The 21,799-nt window shown below is 37.4% G+C and overlaps 1 protein-coding gene across 2 annotated transcripts in view; it reads right to left on the bottom strand.

Moving 5' to 3' along the window:
- LOC114335316 (lysM and putative peptidoglycan-binding domain-containing protein 2) overlaps positions 1–21,799 on the bottom strand; it is a 50,913-nt gene that overhangs the window by 15,962 nt on the left and 13,152 nt on the right. For both annotated transcript variants that reach the window (XM_028285539.2, XM_028285538.2), the window contains exon 2: positions 12,798–13,054. In XM_028285539.2, the coding sequence (XP_028141340.1) occupies positions 12,798–13,054 (257 nt within the window). The remainder of the gene's footprint in view (positions 1–12,797; positions 13,055–21,799) is intronic.

The following is a 21,799-nucleotide window of genomic DNA, read 5'->3' as shown; positions in this document are numbered from 1 at the left end:
CTACCATTTGCCGTCCCGCGCTGCAGTTCCGTCTAACATGACTATTAAGATTTGGGTTAGGAACTTTGAAAGTAGAGCTTCAACATAACAAGAAAGCGGTGGCAGTGTCAGAACTGCTCGCACACCGCAGAATATTGAAGCGGTGCGAAATTCACTACACACGAGTCTTCGAAGATTTCTGCGACGACTGGGAAAATATAATTTTCCCCCTACTCAGAAAAATATAATTTTCTAAAATCACGACACATGTGCTCTAATTGTCTCGGTACACAACGCGGTTGTTTTATTTGCTCGACATCTCATCACACTCTTCTGCATCACAACTAGTATGTAGAAAATACTAAACATACTCGCTCTTCTCACGCTTCTCACCCCAAAGATAATCGCCATGCAAGTACAAATGTAAATTCTGCTAGATTTGTACCCTATGCACATAATGGGCAATCATCTCAACAGAATAATAATAGAAATAAACATTATAATTCTTCTCGTCCACATAATGATGCAAATTCGCAAGCACAAGTTGCTGATTTTCGCGTTCTCTTATGCCGCACTACAAATTCCACTAACTCAGTCCAGGAAAATAATACCCAACCATCTTCTTCCAATGACCCTCTGGAAAATGAAAGTAACTCTAACGTAGCTTTAAGTGCTACAAATAAATCTTTTGCACACTCTTCGACTCTCTTAGCCATCGTTCAAGTCATTTTAATTGATAAATCTGGAAATACCATATTTGCTAAGGCAATACTTGACCCTGGAAATCAAAATTCATTTATAACAAAAGATTTCGCTAATAAATAATCCCCAAATGTCTCGCAGTGAATTACAAGTTTGTGGTATTTCCCAAAGTCCTCCCACTTCGAAATCAATGGCCAGGATCATGCTTTACACTCCTGGTTTCGAACGTTACCTCAACTTAAATTGTGTAGTATTTCCAAAGATCTCCTGTCAAATACCACAATTCGATGTCAACCCCGATATTCTTAAAATTCCAAAGGATCTCACTCTGGCTGACAAATATTTTTATATGAAATCAAACATTGAAATCTTAATAGAAGCAGACGTTCATTACGATATCCTTCAACCCGGTCTGATAAGATTATGACACAATTTACACACAATACAATATTTTGATGGGTAATCGCTGATAATATTTCAAACACCGCCCATTCTAAAGAACAAAATACAAACGAAATTGAAAATGTATATAAATTTTTAACAAAATATCTCTTTATTTTCTCGCTCTACAAATTTGAATTTTAACGAAAGCAATTTAACCCATAAAACACCATACGAGCATTTCCATATTGATGAATCACTTCCTATCACAAGAAAGCGTCGTAAATCTTTTAAAAGGCATTAACAAACTAATCCTTCCTTTTCGAAAAACATTTCTTTGACCACATTTCACGATTCTCTCACCCTCAAAATATTAACTCACAAGTCACTCTATGCAACGTAATTTGTCACCCAATACTGTTTTGTTGACAATAAATTTGAAAAATAAATACCCGACTTTGACCCGGCGCGGCGCCTCACTACGCAACGCCCTCACAATGCCCTTATTGTTTGACACATATGTTAGCTTCTATCCACAGCTGATTCATTATGTAGGTCAGAAAAAACCTCTTGATTTTTCACAGTTTATTTGTGAATATCACATGCAATTAATTAACAACTGAAGATAAATTTTCCAATAATTTCTTCTTCTCCTTCTCTCAAGCAAAATTACACGAAATACGCACTCTCTCACTTCTCACTTCGCTCTAACACACAACATTTATTTTTCCCCACTTCGGGCGGGGGGGAGTTATGTTAGAAACCTTCTAACATATCGATAATTATAATTTATAGCATCTTTGACCCTTTCAAAATGAACACACATCTGCCCTTTTTGTAGATTCCAAGTAACTAAAATACGAGAAAATACCGCATTTCCATTGGCCCTTTCGGAGTCTTTTATTCAAGGAGTGTTGCGCTATAAAAATAATCGATTCTAAGATATATTATATTTCTCACAGTTTCAGCCGACATAAAAACAGTTTTATATCCTAATTTCACCATGTGTGGATCGCTGTGGCTGGAATTGGAAACTCAAGTTGTACCGTTGTTGCATTTTTATGTTTCCCACAATTACTAAAAGCTCTTTGTTTTTTTTGACACGCATAGGAGTTTGATAAATTGATCTACCTTCTTGTTGCAAAAGCCGAAAGAAAGAAGAACTTTTATGCTCTCATAGTCAGTTCAGTTTTTCAGTTAGTTATTAGCCAGCCTCAGAGCTAGTCGTTCGCGTTTTAGCACAACTCAGAATGTAGCCTCTCGAATGACTATACATTCTTAATTCACGGCTCACATTTCTCATTATTACTACACGGTTATTCACGCAAATTATTCATCTCTCTCTTATTATCACACATACGCTTTATTACTACACGGTTTTTCACGCGAATTATTTATCTCTCTCTCTCTATTACTCACAAGCTTGACTCTCATAATCGCGGTTCACTTTACTCACAATTCTACATAGCAAATGTGTGTATGTCTTGTATTAAACCCAGTAATAGTTATTATTGTACAGTGATTTGTAAATAGTGTTTGTGTTGCAAAATAAAATAATTACTCCACACGTTTTATTACTCAATTCAAAATCGATTTACACCTTGCTTCGACTCGACAAAGATTATCAGAGTCTACTTTATCAACCACTACAGAAGCTGGTTCCCGTCTTGTGTGAAGGACAAGAGATATTCACCAGGTCCATTTAACAACTTGTGAAGCGTTCTGCACACTTAGAAAAACTCGAAAACATCAGATTAAGACATACTGGCTGTGGGTGAAAAATACGTCGATTTCAGGATATAATTCAGGAATTTTTGAAACCTATCAGGTGTTGTAAAGGACGATGCCAGGAATAACTTCTACTAAAATGTGACCAAAAATATTGTGAGCTTTTTTTTATTGCGATTTTCATTTGTTAAATTTGCAATTTTTAAAGATTTTTAATTTTGCAGCTTAGGATATTGATTCTAGAGAAAAACTTTTTAATAGAAAGTTGTAGTAAATTAAAAAACCTACAATTTGATCTATGGTAAGTTTAATTTCGTTTATTGGTTATTGAAAAACAGCCTACGAAAGGTCCAAAATGGCCGTTTTTTACAATTGCGTTATTTATTGTACAAATATTTTTTTTTATTTTTTAAAGCTTTAAAATGAAGATCTTTCAATTCCAAACATAAAAAAATTGTAAGGCCGGATTAACGAATTTGTTGCTTAGATATTATAAATTGTTTATCCCAAGAGGTCAAATGTCGAAGGCTATAACTTTTTGAAAAAAAGTAGAGTAGAGAGTTGGTGAAACATCCAATCTCCTTCTAAAGAGTTATATTTTCATATTCTGATGTAAATAAATGCGTAAAACATTTTTAAACCTCTAATTTTGGGTTTGAAAATAAGGGGATAAATTTCGTTATAAACATTTAGAGCTGAAGCGGCCCTGTTCATCCTATGATTTTTTAACTTACAGATTATTGTTGCTGAAGATGAAATTAAGATTTATACAAAAATAAAAATTTCTACGACCAACTGAAGCCGAGCTAAATGTTGGGTTTGAAAATAAGGGGGCAAATTTCGTTATCCACATTTAGCGCTGAAGCGGCCCTGTATCCTATGAGTTTCTAACTTACAGATTATTGTTGCTGAAGACGAAATAATTGTTTCTTTTTTCTTAAATCGTAATGCCTTTATTTATAACAATTAAGAAATTATTTTACAGTCATTGACTAAAGAAAGATATCATCTTAAAATAAAAATTATTATAAAATATAGTTACATTTAATTATTAAAAATTATTTTTAAAATCGGTGCTTTTGCGAGCGGCCGAATTTTGCAAATCGCCCGGCTCGCTTCAAATCCGCGCGCACGGAAATTTTTTACGTAACTTGTATTAAATTTTGACCGAAAACAATTTAATAATATTACCATTATAATATACAGTCTATTTACCACTGTATTTGTTTTTCTTGATAAACTTTTATATGTGAATCTCATTTCTGAAGAAATAATATTACAAAAATGATACATATACATTTTATGAAATATATAACTATATTTTTAATTTTTTCATTGTTATATAAATATAATAATAATGTTACTTCTTATTATACAATATAAAACTTTTTCTTCTTGTAGTGAATATCCGTTTTGGATGTTGGCGACCATCATGGCAATCTGTACTTGCACACTAAATCGGTACTGCTGCTCTAAAAAGATTTGTAGTTGTTGTGTTGAACGACGTACGTAAATTTTCTAGCAAGGTAATCCTTCGCCTTCCTGGTTCTCAGTTTCCAAATGGGGTTTGCCAAATTGCCATGATGGTCGCCAACATCCAAAATGGATAGTCACTACAAGAAGAAAAAGTTTTATATTGTATAATAAGAAGTAACATTATTATTATTATATTTATACAACAATGAAAAAATTAAAAATATAGTTATTCCGATGGGTGAGTTGCGGAATTTAATTAAAAATGGATATAATAAAACAGACGGTAATTTTATTTTTGCAACGAAAATGTGTTCGTTTAGGTCTCTCGGAGAGGGTCGCGTCGGTATGTGTGAATGGTTCGCATGCTGCGTAGTGACTAAAGAAAGCAACCACAAACGAAGATAATGTTTGTATTCCTTTTCCCCTGACCAGATGATCACATAAATCACTATCAAGTCTGGCGTCTACTTTTACGGTTTTAAGAAAAATAATTTCGAATGCATAGCTAGCTGTTGACACATTAACTGTCTGATAAAATACTTAATTAATGAGGGTGCAGTTTGTTGCCGCATAGACGAACAGATGTCACAGGGTAAGGCCATAACCTTCGTATTTGAATATGCAGTTTGAATGACTAACGTTGTTTTGTTTTTGAGAAAAAATATTAAAATTACAATTAGCAAAAATAGTAATTAAAGCGTATCGCTATACACCCCCTTCTGAGAGACTAAAACGATAGATAATATATAATATATACAAATTACATATAATGAAAATTGAAAATAGGAAAAAAAAATAATGCAAAGTTTATACAAGGAGAAAGAAAAAAAAATACTTGATTCACTTTGAACTAACATTTTCTTTGTAACTTCCAGTAAATCTTGCTTTCCTTTTCGGTCTATTGTTGTTTGTTTTGCTGGTCATTTCTTTTGTTTCGTGATGGGTAGAGTCGTGAAGTTCGTAAGCAGGTTTCAATCTGTCTATGGAAATTGTTGATTCCTTCCCGTTTACTCGGACGACAAAAGTCTTGTCACCTCGCTTAACAACTGGAAAAGGACCGTGATATGGGTTTTCTAAGCTGCTTTTGATTGTATCACGGCGGATGAAAACGTGAGAGGTGGTTTTCATGTCTTTGAAAATGAAGGTACTTTTGGATCCATGATGCGACGGTTGCGTAGGACGGAGGTTTTCGAAATGGTTTCGAAGTGTTTTTAAATAAATGTGAGCATTGTCGTCGGTGTTTCTTTGTGACGAAAACAATAGTTCACCTGGCAAACACAATGGTTCTCCGTACACGAGTTCGGCGGCGGAAGTACCTAAATCTTCTCTCCACGCTGCTCGTATGCCCAGTAACACTGAAGGTACGCTTTCGGTCCATCGGATGTTTTCATGACATCGAATTGCTGCTTTTAACTGTCGATGAAACCTTTCTACCATACCATTTGCTTGCGGATGATAGGCGGTTGTCCTTAAATGGGAAGTTCCAGTTAATTTGCATAATGACTTGAAAAGATGCGATTCGAATTGTCGGCCTTGATCTGTTGTGATGCGCTTGGGAGTGCCGAAACGAGCTATCCAACCAGAAAAAAATGTTCTGGCTACTGTGTCTGCTTCTTGATTAGGCATCGGGAAAGCTTCTGGCCAACGTGTGAAACGATCGACACATGTTAAACAGTATCTGTTTCCTTCTGAAATCGGCATCACTATAATGTCTATGTGGACATGTTCGAATTGGCTGGAAGGTGGTAAATAACTTCCACTAGGTGAAACAATGTGGCGCGATATTTTCGCTTTTTGGCACTGTAGACACGCTCGAGTCCATTTCCTCACATCTGATTTAATGGATGGCCAAACATATCGCTGTGTGATCATCTTCACAGAACTGTTGATTCCGGGATGTGCCAGGTTATGCATGGTGCGAAAAATTGCCATTCGAAGTGGTTTCGGTATAAATGGTCTGGCTGTAGATGTTGATATGTCGCAGTACAAACTCACGTTTTGCTCGGAAAAACGTATTTTCTTCATTTGTAGTGATGTTTTCTCACTTAAAAAAGTTTGCAGTTCTGGATCAGTTTCTTGTGCGAGAGCTAAGTCAGTGATGTCGATATCTTTCTTGATGCTATCGACTCGAGATAGTGCGTCTGCCACAATATTTGTTAAACCAGAAATGTGCTGAATGTTAGTGCAAAACTGTCCTATATAGTCTAAATATCTAAACTGTCTAGGACTACATTTATCTAGCTTCTGAGTAAAGGCGAAGGTGATTGGTTTCTGGTCTGTGTATATCGTTATGTCCTTGCCTTCGATCATATGTCTGAAGTGTTTTATGGCTAGATATATAGCTAATAGTTCTCTGTCGTATGCACTATATTTCTTTTCGCTAGGTGAGAATTTCTTAGAAAAGAAAGCTAAAGGTTTCATACCTGTATTCGTTTTTTGTTGTAGTACAGCTCCCGCACAAAAATCAGAAGCGTCACAAGTGATGGAGATATCAACATCGTTTACAGGGTGGCTCAGTAAAGCAGCGTTAGCTAAACTGTTTTTGCAGTCGTCAAAGGCTTGGATTCGCTGTGGTGTCCATTCGATTGGTGCTTTTCCTTTGACATTACCTTTTAGGGCATCATGTAGTGGTGCTTGTAGCTCAGCTGCATTGGGTATGAACCTTCGGTAGAAGTTTAACATACCTAGAAATCTGCGTAGGTCTTTCACTGTTTTTGGCTGAGTGAAATTCTGTACAGCTGCTACTTTTTCTTGTGGAGGTGTGAGTCCTCCGTCTGATACTGTGTATCCCAAAAAGGTAATCTCGTTTTTGCCGAATTGACACTTCGCTGGATTTATCACAACGCCAAACTGCTTGAGACTTTTGAAAATCTCTTCTAAATGCGACATATGCTGCTCTTCGGATTCTGATGCAATGAGAATGTCATCGATGTAGGCGTAGGCGAAGTCTAGACCACGTAAAATCTCGTCTATGAAACGCTGGAATGTCTGTCCTGCGTTTCGTAAACCAAAAGGCATATATAAGTATTCGTATAGCCCAAATGGTGTGGTAACGGCGGTTTTTGGTATGTCATCGGTGGCTACTGGTATCTGGTTGTATGCTCTCACTAAATCTATTGTAGAGAAAATTGTCTTACCAGCTAGCGCCTGACCGAAATCTTCGATGTGCGGAATTGGATATCGATCTGGAACTGTTTTTTGGTTTAGACGTCGATAATCTCCGCAGGGTCTCCATTCCTCACCTTTCTTTGGGACCATGTGCAGTGGAGTAGACCAGTTACTTTTCGATGGTCTTATGATGCCTAGTCGTAGAAGATTTTCGAACTCTTTTTTAGCCCATTGCAGTTTGTCAGGTGCTAATCGTCGAGGCTTCGAAAAAACGGGTGGACCTGGTGTTGTATCGATGTGGTGCTTCGTTTGATGTTGAATGTCTTTCACGATACCGGCGGGTCGCGTGATTTCCGGAAATCGTAGCAGCAGTTCGTGGTAACGCGACGCTTCCGCGATAGTCTTTATGCTGCCGTCGAAACACTCTTTAACGAGTCCCTTTGTTCGAAGGGTTGTCGTACTGTCTACTAAGCACTGGTTAGCAATGTCCACTAGGAGCGCGAAATGGGAAAGAAAATCGGCTCCGATAATGGGCTTTGAAATGTCCGCCACTACGAATCGCCACGTAAAATCACGCCGTAGTCCGATGTTTAATGTCAAGTTCACATAGCCGTATGTCGCGATTTTAGTGTCATTGGCCGCGTATAGTTCGTATGAAGTCTTTTCGCGTGCACCCCGTACATATTTCCGCGGGAAAACGCACAGATCGGCACCGGTGTCGACTAAAAACTGTTTTTTTGTATCATAGTCTGTTACGTAAAGGCGGCGAGACTTTGGGCTTCGATCGGATGCCGCATCTACCGACTGCCCGCGACGTTTCCCTGGAGCTTGCACGGAGGAGAGCACTTTTGAGCTTGATCACCAAAACGGTAGTGGTACCAACAAATGTCACTATTATGTTCACTACTGTAGCTACTGTCTCTAGGATGTGGTCTTTGTCTTGAGTTGCTGCGGTTTCGACGGTATGTGTTAGCTTGTGCTCGAGCGCGCGACAAGCTAGCTAGCTGGATTTTCATGTCAGCTAATTCGGCTGTCAATTTCCCGATGGCCACTGCAATCCGATCTGAAACACTATTGTTGGCACTGGTCGTCATTTTCGATGTTCACTGTATTTATTAACCGGCAAAAGTATATTAAAAAAACTAACTTTTTTTTTTAAATTTTCGCGGCGGTTTAAAATACTCGCGAGGGTCACCAATATTCCGATGGGTGAGTTGCGGAATTTAATTAAAAGTGGATATAATAAAACAAACGGTAATTTTATTTTTGCAACGAAAATGTGTTCGTTTAGGTCTCTCGGAGAGGGTCGCGTCGGTATGTGTGAATGGTTCGCATGCTGCGTAGTGACTAAAGAAAGCAACCACAAACGAAGATAATGTTTGTATTCCTTTTCCCCTGACCAGATGATCACATAAATCACTATCAAGTCTGGCGTCTACTTTTACGGTTTTAAGAAAAATAATTTCGAATGCATAGCTAGCTGTTGACACATTAACTGTCTGATAAAATACTTAATTAATGAGGGTGCAGTTTTTTGCCGCATAGACGAACAGATGTCACAGGGTAAGGCCATAACCTTCGTATTTGAATATGCAGTTTGAATGACTAACGTTGTTTTGTTTTTGAGAAAAAATATTAAAATTACAATTAGCAAAAATAGAAATTAAAGCGTATCGCTATATAGTTATATATTTCATATATAATAATATGTATCATTTTTGTAATATTATTTCTTCAGAAATGAGATTTCACATATAAAAGTTTATCAAGAAAAACAAATAAAGTGGTAAATAGACTGTATATTATAATGGTAATATTATTAAATTGTTTTCGGTCAAAATTTAATACAAGTTTCGGCCGCTCGCAAAAGCACCGATTTTAAAAATAATTTTTAATAATTAAACGTAACTATATTTTATAATAATTTTTATTTTAAGACAATATAAGTCTTTCTTTAGTCAATGACTGTAAAATAATTTCTTAATTGTTATAAATAAAGGCATTACGATTTAAGAAAAAAGAAACAATTATCTCGGCTTCAGTTGGTTGTAAATTTTTTTTATTTTTTCATAAATCTTCGTTTCGTCTTCAGCAATAATAATCTGTAAGTTAGAAACTCATAGGATGTACAGGGCCGCTTCAGCTCTAAATGTTTATAAACGAAATATGCCCCCTTATTTTCAAACCCAACATTTAGCTCGGCTTCAGTTGGTCGTAGAAATTTTTTATTTTTTTATAAATCTTCGTTTCGTCTTCAGCAACAATAATCTGTAAGTTGAAAACTCATAGGATGTACAGGGCCGCTTCAGCTCTAAATGTTTATAACGAAATTTGCCCCCTTATTTTCAAACCCAAAAATTAGAGGTTTAAAAATGTTTTACGCATTTATTTACATCAGAATATGAAAATATAACTCTTTAGAAGGAGATTGAATGTTTCACCAACTCTATACGATTTTTTTTTCAAAAAGTTATAGCCTTCGACATTTGACCCCTTGGGATAAACAATTTATAATATCTAAGCAACAAATTCGTTAATCCGGCCTTACAATTTTTTTATGTTTGGAATTGAAAGATCTTCATTTTAAAGCTTTAAAAAATAAAAAAAAATTATTTGTACCGGGTGTCCCAATAAGAATGGCTCTCGGCCATATCTCAGGGACCGTTTATAGTAGAGCTTTGAAATAAAAAATTTTATAACAAAAGTTGCCTCAGGAAAAGCCTGGAAATTATTTTCATAATTGTGGGTCCACCGTTAGAGGGCGTAATTGAATATCAAAAATAAAAAAATCTAAATTTTACAAAATGTTCCTAATGAAGGGGCACTGGAAATCCGATTATTGTATTCTTCATCAAATTCTGCGCATATTTGATTTAACAAGTTTAACTCTACCTTTGCAAATAAGAGGTGGGGGTGAGTGGGAACCTTGTTATGAAAAAATGGCTGTAAGTCCGGTTCTGCTAAATAAAATTTTGAAAACTGGGTCTTGTTGAACACAGATCTTTTTCTTCAATGTAAGCGTGATAATTTTGAACCATCCTAATAAGTAATAAGCCAGCTGGGAGGCGTTATTTAATTTTTTTCAGAAATCTAGTTTTCTTTGGAAAATATTAAATACAAGTATGCATTTTTAATCATACTTTATAAAATTAGATTAAATTAGCAATAGAATAGCGAAAACCGCATGTCGATACCTTTTTTCTATCTCAAGATATCTCGAGAAACGTGTAAATTGTATACATAACTAACTATCACCGGTAAACTAAGTTAATGAAAAGTAGTGTGCTGTGGAAAAACACAAAATAACATTTTCCATATGTCAACGTATAAAAATTTAATTAATTAAAACAACAATATAAAGAGAAACAATACTATTAAAATTAAATATAACACAGAACAAAAAGAACTACTTAGTGACGACCTAAATATTCAAATTGTTGCCCATCATACACCACTCTAGAATACATTATCCAGAGAATACTAAACGCCATTCAAAGCATATCGAGAGCAGAAATTGAGACTGCTGTTCAATCTACTCTTGAAAGAGTAAATGTTTGCAACGAAAATGATGGGCAAAAATTTGAACGTTTATGTCATCACTAAATAGTTGTTTTTATTTCTTTGTAATAGGGCTTTTCAACGCTTCTCATTTGTTTCGAGCCTCTGTCATATGCCGTATAATCCGTGTATAATATTAATATACGAGATATGAACGAGGCTCGAAACAAATGAGAAGCGTTGAAAAGACCTAATATACGTTGACAGCTGGAAAATGTTTCTTTGTTGTTTCCATAGCACACTACTTTTAATGAATTTCGTTTACCGGTGACAGTAACAGTTATGTTTTTAAATTTACACGTTTTGTAAGATATCTCGAGATAGAAAAAAGGTATTAACATGCGGTTTTCGCTATTCTGTTGCTAGTTTTGTCTAATTTTGTAATATGGTATTAAAAATGCATGTTTGTATTTAATATTTTCCAAGGAACACTAGATTTCTGAAAAAAATTAAATAACGCCTTCTAGCTGGCATATTACTCAGTAAGTTGGTTCGAAATCATAACTTTTACATTGACGAAAAAGATCTGTCTTCAACAAGACCAAGTTTGCAAAATTTGATTAAGCAGAACCGGACTAACAGCCAGTTTTTCATAACAAGGTTCCCACTCACCCCCACCTCTTATTTCCAAAGGTAGACCTAAACTTGTCAAATCAAATATGCGTAGAATTTTATGAAGAATACGACGATCGGATTTCCAGTGCCCCTTCATTAGGAAAATTTTGTAAAATTTAGATTTTTTAATTTTTGATATTCAATTACGCCCTCTAGCGGTGGTCCCACAATTATGAAAATAATTTCCAGGCTTTTCCTGAGACAACTTTTGTTATAAAATTTTTTATTTCAAAGCTCTACTATAAACGGTTCCTGAGATATGGCCGAGAGCCATTCTTATTGGGACACCCGGTACAATAAATAACGCAATTTTAAAAAACGGCCATTTTGGACCTTTCGCAGGCTGTTTTGCAATAACCAATAAACGAATTTAAACTAGCCATAGCTCAAATTGTAGGTTTTTTAATTTACTACAACTTTCTAGTAAAAAGTTTTTCTCTAGAATCAATATCCTAAGCTGCAAAATTAAAAATCTTTAAAAATTGCAAATTTAACAAATGAAAATCGCAATAAAAAAAGCTCACAATATTTTTGGTCACATTTTAGTAGAAGTTATTCCTGGCATCGTCCTTTACAACACCTGATAGGTTTCAAAAATTCCTGAATTATATCACGTTTTTTCACACACAGCCTGGGGTAACAGGATAAGTTAAGTACATGAAGAGCAGTGTATTATATATTTAAAAATCTGACGATTTCAGCGGAGCTTAAGGAAAGGTGAATCAGAATGTTTCACAAAAAAAGCGAATATTTCGCGAAATGGACATCAAATCGAAAAATTGAAAAATACGTGTTCAATATTTTTCAAAAATCTATCGAATGATGCCAAACACGACCCCCACGGAGGGGGGTAGGGGTAACTTTAAAATTTTAAATGGTAACCCCGTGATATTTCGCGAAATGAAAATCAGATCGAAAAAACTGAAAAATATGTGTTCAATATGTTTCAAAAATCTATTGAATGACACAAACACGACCCCCACGGGAGTGAGGTGGGGGTTACTTTAAAATCCCAAATAGGATCCCCCATTTTTTATTGCACATTTGGATTCCTGCAAAAAACAATTTTTGAAAATGGAAAACTTAACTTTTTTGGATTTGGGACCTAATCTTCACAGTCAATAGGTCCTCATGACGCTTTAGTAACTGCAAATTTAGCATTCAATGATCCCCTACTTTCAGCAGAATAAATTAATAATTTCTTATTACCTACGGGTAATTTTCTAAAACTAAATCTTATTGTTACTTACTCGCTGTTTCTTGTAGTTTTTTCGACACCCTGCTTGTTGGATGCTATTGCTGCGTCTATTTTATTTAGGAACCCATCGATGTCCTCCTCATCGAAACTAGAGCTGCATGGAGAAGTGACAGTCGATTGAGACAAGGCCTGTGGTTGTTCTTGACTAATGTTCGAGCTAGAAGGTTCTTCGCTGGGGATTAATAAAAATTCTCTTAAAAATAAACTATCGGATGTCCACAATTTGTTTGCTCTTCGTATTTGTTCGATCTGGAATATATAGATGCAATTATTGATAATGGATAAAAAATAGATATGAAAAAAAAAACAGTGATTATATTATGTATATTTTAACGTAATTTATCTATAACACACAGCTGCCAAAATCAATAAACTTTGTGGTCAATAGCTGCACCAAAGATGCTGCTAGTACGACATTCCGTAAAACAGTTGCGCGAACAACTCGAAGAACGCGAGGAAGATGTCAGTGGGTCCAAGAAAATCCTACAAGGACGACTCGGAGATGTTCTGAAAAAGAATGGAGATGGTCCTGAGACATTCTAATTCTAGTCAGCGCAAGAAGCAATACTAAAGAAAATTGAAGAAACTTCTAGAAAAAGCGACGAGAAGTTCAAAAATGTTGCTAAAAGATATGACAAGACTTCTCAAAAAATCGATGAAACTTCTAGAAAAAGCGACAAGAAATTCGAAAATGTTGCTAAAAGATTTCACGAGACTTCTCAAGTAATTAAAGAAATTTGTAGACAGAACAACGAGAAATTAAGAAGTTTCTAGAACATTCGATAAGACACCGAAAAGTGTAGACGACAGTAAAGAAATGTTAGAAGAGAAGATCAAAGAATTAGAGAGTGTGATCAAACCAACACGAAAATGCAACCACTAGTTAATGCAGTAGTTTTAGATCCTGTAGTGAAAGAAGAACCATCGAGAGACGATACATTGGATACTCTCTCCGGTTTTCGTTGGGTCTCCACACTCGATATAAAGAGTGGATATTGGCAAGTAGACATGGAGTCAGCCGATCGGGAGAAATCCGCATTTTCGATAGGATCAGGGCTTTGGCAGTTTGCGGCTATGCCTTTTGGTATATGTAATGCTTCTGCCACATTTGAAAGATTAATGGAGACAATTTTATAAAAAAACATGCCTGGTTTACTTGGATGAAGTAATTGTGGTTGGAAGGTCCTTCGATGAACATGCCAAGAATCTAGTAGAAGTCTCTCAACGATTGAGAGCAGCGAACTTGAAGTTAAGTCCGAAGAAATGTCATATGTTTCGACGAGAAGTTAAGTACTTGGGACGTATTGTATCAAGTAATGGTGTAACAGATGACCCTGAAAAGATTGCAGCAATTAAAAATACTTGTATGGCAGAAACTTCCTTCTTCGAACGCTGCTCTAAAATGGCTCGTACAATTCCGTAATCTAGAGGGCCAGATGGCAAGATGATTAGAACGATTACAAGAATATGATTACGAAATCGAACACACGGCTAGAAGAGTTTATTCAAATACTGATGCCCTTTCAAAACGACCATGTAGTGCAAATTGTGATCACTGTGCCAAATTAGAGGAATGATTTTGCCCCGTGAGACGAACCACCGCCGTTAATGAGCAATAGCAGCCCTAATAGTTACAAGACTCCCAAGAAGATGATCCATGTGTAAAAAGAGTGTTGGATTGGATGCGTCGAGGTGAGGGGCTTAGTTGGCAAAACATTAGTGCATGTAGTCCAGAAGTTAAGGTCAACTGGAGCCAATGGAGTTGCCTGGTACTAAAAGATGATCTTCTGTACAGAACCTTTAATAACCATGATGGTACAGAATCTAAGCTTCAGTTGATTGTACCTAAAAGTATAGTGTCACAGGTATTGCGTCAGTTGCGTGGCGGTGCATCAGGTGGACACTTTGTCTTCTTCACGTGCCATATCAGAATTATCCGACGTTGGCGATCACCATTGCGAAGGCTTCTCGATCTTCTGCAACTTAATCTGGACACTTTGTATCATTTAAAAAACCAGCGAAAATATAATTTTTTAAACCTACATTATGTTTTTACGACCCTTTTCTAACATATCTATTTTTTAAATTCATTTTTCGTTAAGTCAAATCTCTCATAAATATTCTAAAACCCGCCCCTTGTATTGCACCATATTTTTCAATATGAAATAACTTTGTATGGAAGAATATCAGTCTAGCAAGTTCTGTGACATCACATCCGTTTTTGTCTGTTATTGGTGAGGTTCAAAAGGCCGCGCTGAAAAGTGTAAGTATTAGCGATTGGCTGAGTGTTTACAAGATGTGTCAGGGTGGCGCGCAGTTTCGCCTGGCAAGAGTGGCAAGAGCAATTCTCTCTAAGATGGTTGACTGACTAGCATCGAGTTCGTAAGCTCTGAACCGGCATTTTTTTACACACAGAAGAAAACCCATGTAATTGGGGATATATGAAAAATAATCTTTTGTGATGTGAGTTAAGTAGTTTGTGTCCTGTCCAAATGCAGTGTGAAGGCTTTAATAACCAATTCTGATGATATAATATAATGTGGCGCAGATAATTTATGTAATAGCGTCGTGCCGGCGAATATGGTATTTGATGGTATGGTGATGAATGGTTTGAGATTGTAATGCTTTTTTGGCCTGGATCTCTTGGTTTGAGATTCAATAGCATTCCCCGTTAATTTGGTTAGCATTTTCCCGATGTTGGTAAAAATTTGAAGTAATTCTAGGAGCCATCTTGTTTATGGCCTTGTTTTGGTGTACAAATGTTTTGATGCGAAAAAGATGAATATTTTCGACTGTTAAGGAATTGTGACATAATTATTATTAAGTCTGGATCAACTATTAAAGTAAATTTTTATAACTTAGATATAGGATATATTAGGGTAATATAAACATAGAACAAAGTATTTTTTTTATTTGCTTTCATCCTCAACCATACAAAGAATTGTAAAGATAAAATTGTGAGTTAGTCATACTAGATTTTTATTTAAACTTTTAAACAGATTTTTGGAGTGATATTTGGCAATTGATATAGTTACTAGTTGACAGTTGGTATTTCCCAATACGTACTACGAGGTCTAGTCAAGAATTTTGTGACTAACCTTTTTTTCGTTAGATGAATATCCATTTTGCTTTAAGAGTAAACAGTAGTGCGTCATCAATATTTTTGTTTTTCAAAAGTTCTGCGAACTTTCAACAGTGAGGTAACAGTGCGTCGGTAATTCGATACTAACAGTGACATTTATACTATCAAAAACAATAATTTTTATACTCATAGGCGCGAAATGTTGCTGAGTCAGTCACATTCGATTTCTTGTTATAAAAAATAGATTTTTAGTAGATCCAATGTGACACAAAATCTAGGCATGGGATAAAAAAGTTTATTTGAAGAAAGCGTATTTTTTTTGTTCTTCTTAATGGCGGTACAGGCTCCTTTTTGCAATATTTTATTTAGTTATAGAGTAATTTCCACTAACCTATTTCTCAAATTGGGCCCTGTACCGCCATTCATTATTACATTACGAATATGTGTGCCAAATATCTCAACAAAATATTCAAAATTACAGCCGAAATCTTGGACCGCGTTTGTTGCTACCTGTTGATCGCTACTGTATGCTCTTAATATAAATGCTATACTTCTGTTACGTCAAATCCTTAATAATACAATAAATTTATTGAAAGTCAACTATCATTTATTGAAAGTCAACTAGTCATTTATTGAAAGTTTTTCAACCTAATAAAAATATTTTTAAAAGATATTTAATTGAAAAACTTATTGGACGATTTTCCTGATAACACCTCCATGGGTTCTAAAAATTGCAAGCCAGATGGATGCTGCAATGACGACAAGAGGGAATTCTAAAAGTTGCAATTTACAACCCCGTCTACACAGCTTGGTAAATTCCAACGGAAAATGGACCTAGTTACTCTATAGGAGTAATACTAATAGAAAAATAAAAATGTATACCATTTTTATTCAGTTGCAATGCGAAGGCAAAACTGTCTTAATTTTCACTTAGTACAGAAAACGCAAATCAGCACTCTAAATCGACGATTTTCCCCTCTTATTAGAGGCATCATCAGAGAGGCATATTTTTGCTGTTCTCTGCCACAAGTGACAATCTTCCGAGAGTTAGTCCTCACACTGCAACTGATGTTATGGAGTAGGTGCCTAGCGACATCTGCATATCTGTGTAAGTGATCTTATTTCAATTGGTGATAGTAGTTAGTATTTCCTAATCCCTAACCTCTTAAACGAACCTACGATATCCATGCTCTACAACCAAAACATCGAGTAGCCGTCCGCAAATAGCTTTCGGATATATCTCTTCATTTTCTCCAGACCCCCTTCCATCTAAGTGTTCCCAACCCCACACCTTTTCAGAACAAGTATCCAATTAGCTACAACTTTGGTATTACGAAGACTCTACAAAAGGTTCGAGAACGGTTCTATTGGGTGAACTGTAAAGATGATGTAAGAAGGTGGTGCCGGAAATGTGAACTGTGTGCATCTAGCAATGGTCCAGTTGGTAAAAAGAGAGCACCCATGAAACAGTACAACGTTGGTAGTCCTATGGAAAGAGTAGTAATCGACATTGCACGTCCATTTCCAGAAACCGATGCTGAAAGTAAATATATCCTGGTAGCCATGGATTATTTTACGAAATGGACCGAGGCCTATGTGCTATGCGACCAGCACATTATTTATTCCTCAAGGCCTATCGCTCGGCCGTGAATGAAACTACAGGTCAGACACCAACCTGCCTGATGTTGGGTCGTGAAGTTCGTTTGGCCTGCGACCTAGAGTTTGGCTGCAGACCTTCCGAGGAACATGTTGCGGGTGAATAATAGTTAACCACCTGAAGTTACGAATGAACAACATTCATCAACTTGCCCGACAAAACATTCCAGATAGCCAGTGACAGAATGAAAGATCAATATAATTCTCGATGCAAGAATGAAAGCTTCGAAATAGGTGATCCTGTCTGGCTTGTGAACGTCGCGTCGTCGAGGCTTGTCTCCTAAACTACAAAGACAATGAGAAGGTCCGTATGAAGTTAAGAAGTAAACAAATGATGTAATATACAGAATTAAGAAGTTCCCAAACGGTAAGCCAAAGTCATTCACATAAATCGTCTGGCATCATATGCTGGCTCAAATGAAACGGAAGAAGCATGAGTCCTCCAACATGAGATGAAAGATATCGGTCAGCCAAGTGTTATGGAATTTATGTCAAATTACGCAGAAAGAAAGAGTGATAAATTCGCTATTTATAAATTTCGCTAGTAGCGAAAGAGTTAATTCTGACCGAACTCACATAAAGATTACACCTCGTAGATTTCTTAGATTTCACCGAGAAGCTTCGCGGCGTTGACTGTTATTCGAACCGGATAGATCCAAGGCCATTACTAGGGATGGGCGGTTACGTTTTTCTGGAACGTTCTTAACGTTTCTGGTATTTCTGTATTCGTATAAATAGCGCGCTCTTATTAGAATTAGTGGGGTGTAAAGCTAGTTCGCGTCCGTAGTAGAATACTACACGTGCACCCTGGGTAATGCTAAATGAACTAGCACAATAGGCAGCCAGACAATCTAGAATCTCTAGATCTCCTGGCAAGGAACACATTAAAATAATTAAAATAATAAGATATGCCTCCAACCAACAACTTAAAGGGACCTTCTCAGGACCAAGCAACAAAACGACTCGGACCAAGCGTCCGAATATGCCATTTAAATATAGAAGGTATTAGTAGAAGTAAATGTGAGTACCTTCAAAAGGTACTCATTGAAAATAATATCGACGTAGTCGCAATTCAGGAAACCCATGTAGAAAACGAGGAACAAATTCTCGCTAGAGGAAGAATTCATGGTTACGATTTACTGGGTGCAACTTACCATCCAGCTTATGGAGTAGCAACCTATGTACGAAACAAAATAGAAAATGCACACATATGTTCTACATCAGACATAAATAACATTCATACGGTTACCATACAAATTGGCGAAATTACTGTCAGCAATATTTATAAACCACCGGCAGTCCTGTGGCCTCCGCATGTTATTCACGCCCACCCACACCCCTCAGTGTATGTTGGAGATTTTAACAGCCATCACGAACTCTGGAAGTATAGACAAAGTGATCAAAACGGCGAGGCTTTGATAAATTGGAGCGAAGGGGCTGGCACGTATTTAGTCTTTGACGCTAAAGATAGGGGAACTTTTCGATCTGCAGCCTGGAGGCGAGAATACAACCCAGACCTATCCTTTGTCTCCACAAACGAAAACAATCAACCCCTGGCAGCTTCACGTACAGTGCTCCCAGATTTTCCACATAGCCAACATAGACCAGTTGTAATAGAAGTTGGCATCAAAATACCAATAATAACATCTTTCCCTCGACCTAGGTGGAACTTTAAAAAAGCAGACTGGGCGACTTTTACTGCGAGATTGGACAAATGTCTCGGATGGATAACCCCAACACGTACAAACTATATGAGGTTTGTTGGCGCAGTTATATCTACAGCGAAGAAAACTATACCCAGAGGATATCGTAGAGATTATGTCCCAGGATGGGATGAAAAATGCGAAAAATTGTATCAAGAATACAACGAAAGCCAAGACCGAGAAATTGCGGACGAACTGCTGCACAGTTTGGATGCAGCCAGATGGCAAAAATGGATGGAAACTGTGGAAAAACTAGACTTTAGTAAATCAAGCAGAAAAGCGTGGTCCTTACTTAGAAAACTTGGTAGTAGCAGACACTCAACTAGAGACAAAGTACCAATAGTTCCCAACAGAGTGGCCTCCCACATTGTAGCAAACTCAAGGGCACCTAGAGATCGTGACCACACCACCAAAGTAAAACAAGACCTAAAAATATTAAAGTCTGCATGCCCGCCTACATCTGAATACTCTGACGAGTTTACTCCAGAAGAAATTACCTCAGCAATATCAGAAATTAAATCTGGAAAGGCACCCGGCTCCGATAAAATACATCCAGAATTTTTACTCCATTGTGGCAAATATGCTAGGAAATGGCTGGCTGATTTCTACACAGATATATTAAAATCAGGAGAAATCCCCCATTTCCTTAAAAAGGCCTCCATTATAGCCATATTGAAACCAGGAAAAGCAAATGATCAACCCCAAAACTACCGACCGATTGCACTGCTGAGCTGTGTCTATAAACTGTTGGAACGCTTAATCCACAACAGAATTAGTAACACCATATTGGGGGTGATACCTATTGAGCAAGCAGGGTTCAGACCTAACCGCAGCTGCACAGATCAGATCCTATCCCTAACAACACATATCGAAGCAGGTTTTCAAAGAAAGCAAAAAACATCCGTTGCTTTCATTGACCTATCAGCTGCATACGACACCGTCTGGAGACAAGGACTAATCTGCAAACTGATCCGTGCCATCCCGTGCCAAAAGGTAACCAAACTCATTGATAGCATGCTCACCGACAGACCTTTTCACGTCACAATGGGCAACTTAAGAAGTGTCCAAATGAAGCTCAGCAATGGACTGCCACAGGGATCTGTTTTGGCACCCTTACTCTTTAATTTATACATCGCGGACCTACCTAGGACAACTTCGCAGAAATTTGGGTACGCTGACGATTGGGCCATTGCAGCAAGACATAATAACATGAATGTTACAGAGACAATACTGACGGATGACCTTGCTGTTATGGGTGAATATTTTCGCAAATGGAGGCTACGGCCCAATGCAACGAAAACTGAAGTGTGCTGTTTCCATCTTAATAATGCCCAAGCCAACAAAAAACTCTCCGTTCACTTTGAAAACAGACTACTCGCTCATAACTCAACACCAAAATATCTTGGAGTGACTCTTGACAGAACCTTAAGTTTTAAGGAACACCTACAAAGAACGGCAGAAAAACTGAAGACGCGAAATAATATAATCCAAAAGCTATGTGGCACCACATGGGGGTCCTCAGCCTCCGTACTCAGATCATCCGCTCTCGGACTCGTATACTCGGCGGCTGAATATGCTTCGCCGGTATGGCTCAATAGCAAACACACGAAGATCATTGACACCCAATTAAACCAGACAATGCGAATGATCTCAGGTACAATTCGACCAACACCGAACTATTGGCTTCCCATTCTGAGTCACATTCCACCGCCTAAACTAAGAAGAAGTCATTCTCTTCTCAGAGAATATCGAAAAATCGAGGCTAACCATCAACTACCCATCCACCATGATAAGCTTGATATCGAAATGAAAAGACTGCGCTCCAGATATCCCCCATTGTTAAGGGCCACCTCCCTACATCAGGAACATTTCGACCTCACCAACGCTTGGAGAAGACCATGGGAGAGCGACTCACCACAGGAATCACACCAAATGGCCTGTATCGATCAGAAACCGCCAGGCTTTGAACTGCCCCGCAATACATGGACGGCGCTGAACAGAATAAGGACAGGGACCGGTAGATGTGCTGACAGCTTGCATAGATGGGGAAAGGCCCTTACTCCTGAGTGTGATTGTGGTGCGCAACGGCAGACCATCCGCCACATTATTGAGGAATGCCCCCGAAGGCGATACCCTGGAGTTTTCGATGAGTTCCTGAATGCGACCGAAAATGTTTTACAGTATATTAATACATTAGATGTTCGTTTGTGATACTTCATGTAGTGTTTTATATACTTTTTTTTTAAATTATGTGTTCTTGTTGTATCTATGCCATACGATAAATAAATAAATTAGAATTAGTACCCTCGATCCGGTCGTCGAAGAGTAAGGTCACTGCTAGCACACCCCACTCTTACCGACGAACAGCGAGAAGCCTGAGAGCACCAAGTGCTGAAGAAGCGGTTAGCCCTAAGCGATTAGTTTGGACTCAGTGTGAAAAACCAACGACGCTTGGCCGTGTAAACCAAAAAGGTAGACGGATTGTGGGGTTTCAGAGGAATACTCTGGCCCTGGGCTCGAGCGAGTTCGCTCGCCCCGAACTCTACCTAGTGT

The sequence above is a fragment of the Diabrotica virgifera genome, chromosome 4, assembly GCF_917563875.1.
Source record: "Diabrotica virgifera virgifera chromosome 4, PGI_DIABVI_V3a".
In the NCBI taxonomy this organism is placed as follows: Eukaryota; Metazoa; Arthropoda; class Insecta; order Coleoptera; family Chrysomelidae; genus Diabrotica; species Diabrotica virgifera.
The sequence above is the reverse complement of the archived record's forward strand: the minus strand, read 5'-3'. Positions and strand labels throughout refer to the sequence as shown.